At 43.5% G+C, this 12824-nt stretch overlaps 1 protein-coding gene across 1 annotated transcript in view; it reads right to left on the reverse strand.

Moving 5' to 3' along the window:
• The window catches only part of LOC140203402 (sodium/myo-inositol cotransporter 2-like), a 134123-nt gene that overhangs the window by 64486 nt on the left and 56813 nt on the right, over nt 1-12824 (reverse strand). Inside the window, exons 7-8 of the mRNA XM_072269460.1 lie at nt 6535-6740; nt 675-810 (exon numbers count right to left, since the gene is read on the reverse strand). Coding sequence (XP_072125561.1) covers nt 675-810; nt 6535-6740 — 342 coding nt within the window. The remainder of the gene's footprint in view (nt 1-674; nt 811-6534; nt 6741-12824) is intronic.

Consider the following 12824-nt stretch of genomic DNA (forward strand, 5'->3'; position numbering starts at 1 on the left):
TTCAAATTTGACCTTCCAAAGTGAATCATGCCACACTTTTCCAGTTTGAATTCTACCTGCTACTTCTCAGCCCCGTAAGCACTCTGTCAATGTTCTACTGCAGCCTATGACAATCCTCCCTACTATCCACAATTCCACCTACCTTCGTGCCATCTGTAAACATACTCTTCCACTTCAACATCCAAGTCATTTATAGAAAAGTACTTATAATGTTGGCATTGTTCATTTGATTGCCTAATAGCTTTTGGATCTTTCTGAATATGGGGTATGTTTGAAAGGACTGCTGAACTGGGGATCTTTGACAGATGGTGTCACAGGTCTTCTCTTGTGATTGGGTCTTCTCATTGATGGAGTCAAATGAGTCCAAGGCCCAGATAGCCAGCAGATTCATCCTTCTGCATACAGATGTAGCAACAAGTGGTGAGTGTGGCTGGTGGGCTGCCCACAGTGACTGCCAGCCTATTTAGTCTTTGTACAAAATTCAGGATTAATAAAAGCAAATGATAAAATCATATTCTGTTACAAAATAATAAAACAGATTTTCTGGATCATATTTATAAAAGGTAAGCAATTCACAATTCAGTTGTTATGTAAAAGGTTATGAAACATTTTCTAGATCATATTTATAATAGGTAAATAATTCACAAGTTAATTGTCATGTAAAAGAAGCTTACTGGGATAAAGCACTCGACTGATCATGCCTGGAAACACCATTATGAAAATCGGCAAGATTTTCAAGTAGGCTGCAAACAAGCTGCCACCTTTGGCATGGAGAATGGATTTAGAAGAAAGTGTTCTCTGCACGATGACCTGAAATCAATATTAGGCAGAAGACACTTATGTTAGATTCAATGAACAAACAAGAGAAAACCTGCAGATACTGGAAATCCAAGCAACATACACAAAATAATGGAGGAACTCAGCAGGACAGGCAGCATCTATGAAAAAGAGTATAGTCAACGTTTCAGGCTGAGACCCTTCAGCAGGACTGGAGAAAAAAAGATGAGTAGATTTAAAAGGTGGGGGGGTGGAGGGGAGGGTGAAACACAAGGTGACAGGTGAAACTGGGAGGGGAAGGGGTGATATAAAGACCTGGGAAGTTGATTGGTGAAAGAGATACAGGGCTAGAGAAGGGGAACTTGATAGGAGAGGGCAGAAGACTATGGAAGAAAGGGAAGGGGAGGAGCATCAGAGTGAGGTGATGGGCAGGTAAGGAGATGAGGTGAGAGAGGGGAAACAGGAATGGTGAAGGGGGAGGCAATCAGAAGTTCAAGAAATCAATGTTCATGCCATCATGTTGGAGGCTACACAGATAGAATATAAGGTGTTGCTCCTTCAACCTGAGTGTGGCCTCATTGCAGGAGTAGAGGAGGCCACGGACTGTCATGTCAGAATGGGAATGGGAAGTACAACTGAAGTGGGTAGCCACCAAGAGTTCCTGCTTTTTCTGGTGTACAGAGCATAGGTGCTCGGCAAAGTGGTCTCCCAATCTATGCCGGGTCTCACCAATGTACAGCAGACCACACCAGGAGCACTGGATACAGTAGATGACCCCAACAGACTCACGGGTGAAGTGTCATCTCACCAGGAAGGACTGTTTAGGATCCTGAATGGTAGTGAGGGAGGAGGTGCAGGGACAGGTGTAGCACTTGTTCCACTTACAAGGACAAGTGCCAGGAGGGAGATAGGGAGATCACTGGGGAGGGATGAATGGTCAAGGGAGTCACATAGGGAGCAATCCCTGTGGAAAGCGGAAAGTTGGAATCCCCCCCCCCCCCACACACACACACCACACACACACTTGGTGGTTTGATCCCATTGGACATGGAGGCATGGAGGCTACTGGGGCAGTAGGTGAAGACAAGAGGAACCCTATCTCTGATGGGGTGGTGGGAGGATGGGGTGAGGGCAGAAATGGCAGAGATGCAGGTGAGGACAATGTTGATGGTGCAGGAAGGAAAGCCCCTTTCTTTGAAGGGAGGAGGACATCTCATTAGTTCTGGAATGAAATGTCTCATCCTGAGAGCAGATGCGGCAAAGATGGAGGAACTGAGAGATGGAGACATCATTTTTACAAGTGACAAGCTGGGAAGAGGTATAGTCCAAGCAGCTGTGAGTATCAGTGGGTTTGTAAAAGATATCAGTAGATAAACTGTCTCCAGAGATAGAGACAGAGAGATCAAGAGAGGGAAGTGAGGTGTCTGGAAATGGACCAGGTAAACTTGAGGGCAGGGTGTAAGTTGGAGGCAAAGGTGATGAAGTCAACGAGCTCAGCTTGGGTGCAGTGCAGTCATTGATGTAGCATAGGAAAAGTTGGGGAGAGACACTGGTGTAGGTTTAGAACATAGACATTACATGGAGAAACAGGACATTGGGCTCAACAATGCTAAGTCTATTTGCATATGTTTGGCCCTCGTGGCTGCAAACCTCATCTTCAATATATCTGTCCAAATGTCTTTTAATGTTTAAAGGGATCATTTACTGAATACAGGTCTGCTGATTCCTTTCCTGGTTACAATTCTATAAATGGTCAGAATGTAGAACATAGAACAGTACACTTCAGTGCAGGCCCTTCAGCCCACAATGCTGTGCCGACCTTTTATCCTACTCTAAGCTTAATCTTTACTTAACATTTGTTCTTTAGAATTCCGGAGACCTGTATGTTCACACATGGCAGGTGAATATCGGCTTTTGTTTACTGGTTGATCCTAGCCATGAATAAAATTGTCCCTGGTGGGATGAGCTGAGGGCACACAGAACAGGGAAAGCAGGTGGAGGGAGAGAAGAAGACAAAGGATAGGAAGGTCACACTTGTCACAATTCAACAGTTACAACAGCTTCACGGAGCTGGGAATATTTTCAGCATCCCACTGTTTACATTGTTTTGTTGTAAAAGGAAGGACATGGGCTTTCTCTCCAACAACTGCTAGCCCCAGCAAAGCAGCAAAGGAAACATTCCCTATGTGTACAGAGTGGTCTTGGCTTGGTGAGTGCTGAATAGCACAAAGGTCTGCAGTACATCACACAGCTTATTGCCCATTTCCCTGGCAGCAGTGGCAATGCCTTCACCTCCTCACGTTTGCATGTGAGATGCCTCAGAAATCAATGGTGCCATTAGCTTTTTGCAAGGCTCCAGTAATCACGATAAGGGTTCAACATGGACGAAACAAACACCCACCGAATCTGATAAGAAGACCATTGGTCTGCTGGGCAAGGATACTCCAGTATTTTTTGGAGAGCTCGAGGGGTGCATTGAGGGAGTCTGCTAGGACTTTAAAGGTGCTTTTACTGTCTTTAACCGCTATTGAAACTCCATGCCCAGGTATGGGATGGAAACCTAAACACAAGAAAATCTACAGACAGAGCAACACACATAAAATGCTGGAATCCAACATTTTGTGTGTGCTGTATGGGATAAAAACTGTACGTTTTGGATTTATCTCCAGTACATAATTCTTCCACTGCCTTGGCCTGTAAATCTGGTCATGTCAAGATAGGGCAGTGCTCTGAATGGGTGAATAGCAGTTTACTAAGAGCCAGCGATAGGGAGATGAAGAATGAGTGGTGATGCTTGATAGTGAAACAAGTGAGTTGGATAAACTGTTTGGATAGTTTGGTGGGAGTGGGGAAGGGACAAAGTTTAGATGGTGTAATCTAAAAGTTTAGATTGAGTGACAATGGCAAGGGCTGGCAGGGTGTTGGGAGATAAGTGACATTTGAATGATGGTGGGTATAAACATAAATGATTTTACCACTTTCTCTTAAGATCCAGGAGGCTACTGGATCCATCCAGTCTTTGCCAGTTCTCAAAGAAGTCCCATCATTTCCATTCCCTTTTTTATTCCCCAATAACTCATAATCCTGCATGCCATAAATACCTACCCTGCAGATTTTCCTACTGGCCACCTGGGTGGGATGGTGGGAAAAGGGAGATGCTCAGGGCTTAGAATCCAGGTCAGGAGAACGGTGTTCACTGGCATCAAGGTGTGCTGGTGACCTCTACCGTTGCTCAAGGAAGAGTGTAAGTTATTGGAAATCAAGGAAAACTGCATCACTACCTGATGCTACACTGGCAAGTCCAGGTTGTCCCAAAGTGCCTTGTGATGTTGGCTCCAGAAACAACCTGGTCTAAATGATCCAAAAGCAGCCTAAATAGATTAAATGGGAGAAATTCTACAGATGCTGGAAATCCAGAGCTACACACACAAAATGCCGGAGGAAGTCAACAGGCCAGGCAGCACCTGTGGAAAGGAATAAAGGATCAACATTTTGGGCTGAGACCCTTTATCAGGGCCAGAAAGGAAGTGGGGGAAAAGCCAGAATAAGAAAGTGGGTGGAGAAAAAGGAGTAAACCTTTTCAAGTGTAAGACATGGTATTGTTCAGGAGTTGCAATGCAGCTAAGACTGTATCATGCTACTCAGATGTTATGTGGTCATTTACAAGAACACTGCTGGGCAACTTCAGGACTCACTGCTGACTTCCAAAGCTCAGAGTGCTTTGGAGCAAACAGGGAGTGTTTCAGTTAGTGTTTACCAGCTGATAGGCATGCTTGAGAGGTGACACAAGTGGCAGGGCTTTACCAAAAACCTTCCCAACTAAGGCATGAAAGATCCCAGAGCCTTACAGCTCCAGCGGCCTAGGCTCAATCCTGTGTGCCGTGTGTGGAGAATACCCACTTTCACTGTGCCTGTATGGGTTTCCCCAGTCACTCCAAAGGTGTGCTGGGAAGTTTATTTACTCCTAGTGCAGATAAATAGGCAGAAAATTACAGAAGAGTTGGTGAACATGTGAGGGAGATGAGTTACAGGAAAGTAGGTGTAGGATAGAACATTGAAAAGTACAGCACAGGAACATGCCATTCAGCCCACAGTATTGTGCCAAACCAACTAAAAAGAAAACCAAACACTAATCCCTCCTACCTACACCATGCCTATATCCCTCAAACTTCCTTACATCCATGTGTCTATTGAAACGTCTCTTAAAAGCCTCCAATATATTTGCTGGCAAGTGATAGGTGAGGGGACAGTAGGTCGGTGGCGGGAGGGAGGATGAAGTGAGAAGCTGGAAGGGAATAGGTGGATGAAGAAGAAGCAATTTGATAATAGAGGAGAGTAGACTATGGGAGAAAGGGAATGAGGAGGGGCACCAGAGGGTGGTAATAGGCAGGTGAGGAGAAAAGAGATGAGAACAGAAGAACAGAGAAGGAGGGAGGAGGGAGAAATTAGCAGGAGTTAGAGAAAACAACGTTCATGCCTTCAGGTTGGAGACTACCCAGATGGAATATGACGTTTTACTCCTCCAACCCGAGTGTGGCCTCATCAAGACAGTAGAGGAGGCCATGCACAAGGAGTAAATAAACTTCCCAGCACATCTTTGGAGTGACTGGGGAAGCCCATGCAGGCACAGTGAAAGTGGGTACACACACAGCACACAGGATTGAGCCTAGGCCGCTGGAGCTGTAAGGCAGCAGCACTACCTGTTGTACAGTTTGACTGTGTCAGTGGGCTGTGGGTTCTTCCATGCCTTAGTTGGGAAGGTTTTTGGTAAAGCCCTGCCACTTGTGTCACCTCTCAAGCATGCCTATCAGCTGGTAAGCACTAAACGAAACACTCCTTGTTTGCTCCAAAGCACTCTGAGCTTTGGAAGTCAGCAGTGAGTCCTGAAGTTGCCCAGCAGTGTTCTTGTAAATGACCACATAACATCTGAGTAGCATGATACAGTCTTAGCTGCATTGCAACTCCTGAACAATACCATGTCTTACACTTGAAAGCTTCAGTTTTTGTTGCTGACCTACCCTACATCAAATCAATTTTGTGTTCATTTGTGCACGAAAGACGAGCGCTAATAGATCCAATTTCTGGTGTTTGTATTTTATTATGAAGTGACATTCTAACAGGTCAAAATTCAAGATTCAAGACTGTTTAATGCCATCTCCTGTACTCAAGAGGAAGGAGAACAAAATAATTGTTACTTCGGATCCAATGCAGCGCAAAAAAACACAAAAGCATAAAGAACACAACAACAATATTAATATAATATATAATAAATATAAATACATGAGATGTACAGATTGATTCTATGTCCATAAAGTGGACATAGTTAGTGGGTGGAGGTGTTGATCAGACTTACTGCTTGGGGAAAGTAAATGTTTTTGAATCTGGTGGTCCTGGCATGGGTACTACGTAGCCTGCTCCCTGAAGGGAGTGGGAGGGTATGAGATGAGCAGGGTGTGTGGGATCCCTTATGATGTAACTGGTCCTTTTCCATTTAAATCTACAAATGTTGTAATTTAAACTAATGGATAGGGTTGACCTGACTATATAAGTTCTGATAAACTTCCAAATATTATGCTGTATGGGTTTATTGTTGTCCCTCTACACACAAGTTATCAGAATTTATATAAGTAAGGGATATCAGTAGTAGAAGAAAATATGCTTTTGATTGATCATGCAGTTATAAACCTCAATAAAATTTAATCAGAAAAAAATGTCAGTAATTGATCTTTATAGTTGCTAGTCTATATGTAGCGTTACCTGATCTGTACACCAATACCACGATGAAAGTACAGTTACTCCAAATATTACACCTGTCCATGGATAATCGGAGGTAACAGGATCTTGGAAGATGTGAAAGGCATCATTCCTTGGCAGGCCACATGTTGAGTTAGGGTCTTGATTTTTAGGAATGGCAGTGAAGTATTTCTTCTTGAGGCCTGAATAACCATCAACTTCGACAAAAGCTATCAAATGAAGAATATAGAACAGTACAGCACAGGGACATGCCCTACACACCATGATGTTGTGTTATCTAAATAAACCAGTAATTAAATACCTGTCTAAACTATCCTTTTTGCATACCTGTAAAGTGTTTACCAAACAAAATGGTAAAGTTAGCTGGTACAATACTAATAGGTAACAACCTGCACAATTTTGGAAATCATGACAAGTTTGTTGTTGGTACTGGGGAATGTCAAATTGAACACCAGCACAGATCATATTTCCTAACTTTAACAGAAAAGTGGACAAATAAAAAGGCACATGCTGGAACTCTTAAAAAAAAAGGGGAAAGTGGCAAATCAAAGGGCTCAGCAGGAATGGCAGCATCGGTGAAGAGAAACAACCATTTCTGGTTGTTAACCTTTCATCAGAACAGATGAAAAGTGTGTTGGTTCTGACAAAAGGTTGTTGATCTGAAATATTGGTTCTCTTTCTCTTTCTCCACAAATGCTGCCTGACCTAATGAGTATCTCCAGCATTTTATTCCTCCCAGTGCACAAATGCAATGTTTTAATCCAATGAAAGATGTTATTACTACAGAGGGAGTGTTTGAAGATTACCTAGGCTGGCTTAAGGGATGGTGGGTTTGCTGTATAAGAAGAGATTGAGTAGACTGGCACTGTATTCACAGGGTTTAGAAGAATGAGAGATTTCACTGATGCTTACAAAAGGCTTCACAAAAAGGATTTACAAGTAGATGTTGCACCTGGTTGGGTGGTCCAAGATCAGGAAACATATTTTGAGGATATGGAATAAGCTACTTAGGTCTGCGAGGAGAAATGCCTTTAATTAGATGATGTGCATCATAAGAATTTTTACCCCAGGAGGACATGGAGGCTTAGTTGTTGAGGGGTAAAGTGATTGGGCTGGAAAATTGCATTGTTAGAAAATTCACCAGGAGCGTGATGCTTCTGCTCCTATTTCTTATTTATTAAGAATGAGACTCTCCAGTAATTTATCAGAATAGGGAATTCCCAAATGATGCCAAATATGTATACCCTGAATTATTTTAGAATAAGGAACCTTTGAATCCTGTGATAGTAGGAACCCCTAGATAAACAGGGAAATTCTGAATGCATTCAGATAAAGAAGCTGCAGAATCTCAATAGAATAGGGAGCTCCTGATTCCTGTCAGGATACAGAACTCCGCAGAAACTGTCAGACGATCGAATGCCCAAAGCTTATTAGTATAGATATGTCCTGAACACCATCAGAATAGGATGTTCCTAGATCTTGCCAAAATAAGAAACTCCTGGATCCAACCAGAACAGAGAACTCTTGAACTGACACAAAACAGGTATGTTCTGAATCCTGTAAGATTAAAGAAAGCCTAAATTTTGTCACACCAGGAAGGTCCTGAATCTTTGCCAATGTGGACAGCTCCTAAATTCTGCTTGAACAGAGGCATTCTGGACTCCTTTACAAACAAAAATTCCTGAATCCATTTAGAACAGGGAATTCCAGAATCTTGTCAGAATAAAGGCATAACTAAAATATGTCAATGCAGAAAATCCCTGAAACAAGCGGAATAAGAAACCCCTTCCTCCTTCAAGAGTAGAGAAATCATAAATCTGAACAGTCTAGGGAACTCCTGACTATTGCCAGAACAGGATTATTCCAAATTCATATACAATAAGGAATTCCTGAATCCAGTCAGAATTGGAACTTCAGGATTCTATTTGAATATACCTCGTATTCCCTTGTTTTCTAATATGCCGTCTTATAGAGTTCTTAAATGCTTTGCACTTCCTTCACACCAACCCCCAACCTCACCATTAAATCTGCAGACAAGGGTAGTGCATTCTACTCTGATGGACTGATCACCATTTTGTGGAGGCCAGATGATAACTCTCAGACACCTTCTACCTACCTACACCTGAATCAGGACCACAGTAAGGATCATCAGCCATTATCTCCTACACCATCTCTAACGTCACCTCCAGAAATCTCCCCTCGATAGCCTTCAACCTACCAGTTCCCAAACTCTGCACTGTCCATTTCAATATCCTACACAGGATTCACAAACCAAGCTGTTCCAGTAGGCCCATGATTTCTGCCTGTTCCTGTATTACCAAGCTTATCTCCTCATATCTTGACTCCATCTTGTCACCCCCAGTCATGTCTCATGTCCCTTCTCACCAACATCCACACATCAATAACTTTTTGTTTCCTGGCCCCAACCCCTCATTTTTACCAAGGATATCGAGTCCCTGTACGTTTCATCTCCCAATAGGTAGGCCTCAGGGCCCTATGCTTCTTTCTGGAACACAGACTCAATCATTCTCCTCCACCAGCACCCTCCTCCAGAACTTGTGTCTGTCCTCAACAATTTCTCTTTAGATTCCTCCAACTTTCTCTATACCAAAAGTGTGGCCATGGGCATGCACAGGTTCTCCAGTTATGCCAACCTTTTCATTGGCTATGTGGAGAAATTCATGTTCCAAACCTACCGCCCACCAACTCTTTCTCCTCTACAGCGGCCTAACACCCCCACTCACCTGGAACCACCTGCCACCTCTTTCTTTCCAGTCCAGATAAAGGGTCTTGATTCAAAACATCGATTGCTCATTTCCCTTCATAGATGCTGACTGGTCTGCCAAGTTCCTCCTGTGGTTTTGCATTCAGGAGCACTGTCAGTATTTCAATATTTCACTTCTGATTTGATTCAGGAATTCTCTTAAAAATCATTCAGGATTTCTCTGTATAGCTGGTATTATGTTTTAGGGCTTACACCTTCTGATTGAATTATGGTATTCCCTATTCTAATATGATTGAGGGTATCCCAGTTTTGGCAAGCTCCAGGCACTCTCACTTTGGACAGAAATCTGAGTTACCAATTCTGCCAGTTTTTGAGAATGCCATATTGTGGATCCATCATTTTCCGAATTTGACATGAAGTTGGAGCATCCTATTTTGTATCTCTCTATCCTGGCAGGACTTAATTCCCAATTTTAAAGGTTAAGAGAATCATAAATACTCTCATTAAGTTTCAGGACTTCCTTCCAGTGAAATGAGGGAATGGCAATACATTTCTAAATTTGGATGAAAGGTCATTTAGGAAATTTGGAGTCATAGCACAGGAAATCCTCATATCTTGCAGAGTGAAGAAAGAGTTGCTGGGTGGTAGGTTTGAAACAAGAATTTCTCCACATAGCCAATAAAAGGGATGAGATAATTGGGGATTCTGTAAGATCTCATGGCTGTACCTATGAAGCAGTGATCACAATATGATTGCGTTCAACTTGAAATTTGATAGACATAGACATAGACATAGAATAGTACAGCACAGTACAGGCCCTTCGGCCCACAATGTTGTGCCGACCCTCAAACCCTGCCTCCCATATAAGCCCCCACCTTAAATTCCTCCATGGGGGGAAAGTAAAGTCTGATGTAGCAATATTTCAGTTGAGTAAAGGAAATTACAGTGGTATGAGAGAGGAGTTGACCAAAGTAAATTGGAAGGAGATGCTGGCAGGGGTGACAGCAGAGCAATAATGGCATGAGTTTCTGGGAAAAATTAGGAAGGGGCAGGATAGATGTATTCCAAAAACAAAGAAATACACAAATGGCAAAATAGTACAATCGTGGCTGACAAGGGAAGTCAAAGACAATGTAAAAGCAAAAGAGACGACATCCAACAAAGCAGAAATCAGCGGTAAGATAGAGAATGGGAAGCTTTTAAAACATACAGAAACCAACTAAGAGAATAATTAGGGTTGAAAAGATGAAATATGAAAGCAAGCTAGCAAACAATATCAAAGTAGATAGTAAACACTGTTTCAATTTTGTAAAAAAATAGAAGAGAGATGAGAGTGGATATAGGACAACTAGAAAATAAGGCCGGAGAAATAATAACGGGGAACAAGGAGATAGCAGATGAACTAAGTGAGTATTTTGCATTATTCTTCACTGTGGAAGACACTAGCAGTGTGTCAGATGTTGTAGTGTGTGCAGCAAGAGAAGTGAATGTAGTTACTATTACAAGGGAGAAGGTGCTCAAAAAGCTTAAACACCTAGGGGTACATAAGTCACCCAGACCAGATGAACTGCAGCCTAGGGTTCTGAAAGAGGTAGTGTTAGAGATTGTGGAATGATCTTCCAAAAATCACTGGACTCTGGCAAGGTACCAAGGAAAATTGCAAATGTCATTCCACTTTTTAAGAAAGGAGGAAGGCAGCAAAAAGGAAATTATGTACCAGTTAGCCTGACCTCAGTGATTGAGAAGATGTTGGAGTCAGTCGTTAAGGATGAGGTTATGGAGTACTTGGTGACACAGGACAAGATAGGACAAACTCAGCATGATTCCCTTAAGGGAAAATCTTGCCTGACAAACCTGTTGGAATTCTTTGAGGAGATTATAAGTAGGATAGATAAAGGGGATGCAGTGGGTGTTGTATATTTGGACTCTCAGGAGACCTTTAACAAGGTGCCACATGTGGCTGCTTATCAAGTTAAGAGCCCATGGCATTATGGAAAGTTACTAACATGCTTAGTTCCTCCGGCTCCGCCGCATCTGCTCCCAGGATGAGGCTTTCCGTTCCAGGACATCTCAAATGTCCTCTTTCTTTAAGGATCGTGGTTTCCCTTCTACGGTGATCAATGACGCCCTCACCCGCATCTCCTCCATTTCCCGCACTTTGGCCCTCACCCCATCTTCCCGCCACCACAACAGGGACAGAATTCCCCTTGTCCTCTGCTACCACCCAACCAACCTCCAGATCCAGCACATTATCCTCTGCAACTTCCGCCACCTTCAACAGGACCCCACCACTAAGCACATCTTTCCCTCTCCACTCCTCTCTGCTTTCCGCAGGGATCGGTCCCTCCGCGACTCACTTATCTGCACATCCATCCCCACGGATCTCCCACCCGGCACTTATCCCTGTAAGCGTAAGTGCTACACCTGTCCCTACACCTCCTCTCTTGCCACCATTCAGGGCCCCAAACAGTCCTTCTAGGTGAGGCAACACTTCACTTGTGAATCTGTTGGGGTCATCTATTGCATCCGGTGCTCCCAGTGCAGCCTCCTCTACATCGGTGAAACCCGATGCAGATTGGGGGATCGCTTTGTCGAGCACCTCCACTCCGTCCGCCACAACAGACAAGATCTCCCGGTAGTCACCCACTTCAACTCTGCTTCCCATTCCCATTCAGATATGTCCATACATGGCCTCCTCTACCGCCATGATGAGGCTAAGCTCAGGTTGGAGGAGCAACACCTCATATACCGTCTAGATAGTCTCCAGCCCCTTGGTATGATTCCAAGAATGAAAGGGTTACCATGCGAGGCTCTGATGGCTCTGGGTTTGTACTTACTGGAATTTAGAAGGATGAGGGGGGATCTCATTGAAACCTTTCAAATTTTGAAAGGCCGAGACAGAGTAGATGTGGACAGGATGTTTCCCATGATGGGAGAGTCCAGGACAAGAAGTCACAGCCTCAGGATAGAAGGGGCGTCCATTTAAAACAGAGATGTGGAGATATTTCTTTAGCCAGAGGATGGTGAATTTCTGTAATTTGTTGCCGTGGGTGGCTGTGGAGGCCAGGTTGTTGGCTGTATTTAAGACAGAGTTGATAGGTCCTTGATTGGACGTGGCATAAAAGGAGAAGACCAGGGAGTGGGAATGAAGGGGGGGGCAAAAAAGGATCAGCCATGATTGAATGGCAAAGCAGACTTGACAGGCCAAATGGCCTAATTCTGCTCTTATGTCTTATGGTCTAAAATGACCCTGCGACACACCATATCCCATTTATCAGCACCTGGTCCGTAGCCTTCTCTGCTTTGGCAATTGAAGCACTCATTTAGACACATTAAACTTTGTGAGTCTCTCTGCCTCCACCATCTCCTCATACATTGCATTCTAGATTTCAACTACTCTGAGTGGAAATAAATCTTCAAAAGGTCACCTCTAAACTTCTTACTCCTCATCTTCAACTTGTGCCCTCTCAGTTTACTCATCTCAGGTACAGACAGACATTTTCTACCACCTATGCCCTGCAAATTCAGGAATTCCTGAATTCTCTCAGAGTGAGGAACCATTGGATGC

This window comes from Mobula birostris, chromosome 9, assembly GCF_030028105.1.
Source record: "Mobula birostris isolate sMobBir1 chromosome 9, sMobBir1.hap1, whole genome shotgun sequence".
NCBI classification, from domain to species: Eukaryota; Metazoa; Chordata; class Chondrichthyes; order Myliobatiformes; family Myliobatidae; genus Mobula; species Mobula birostris.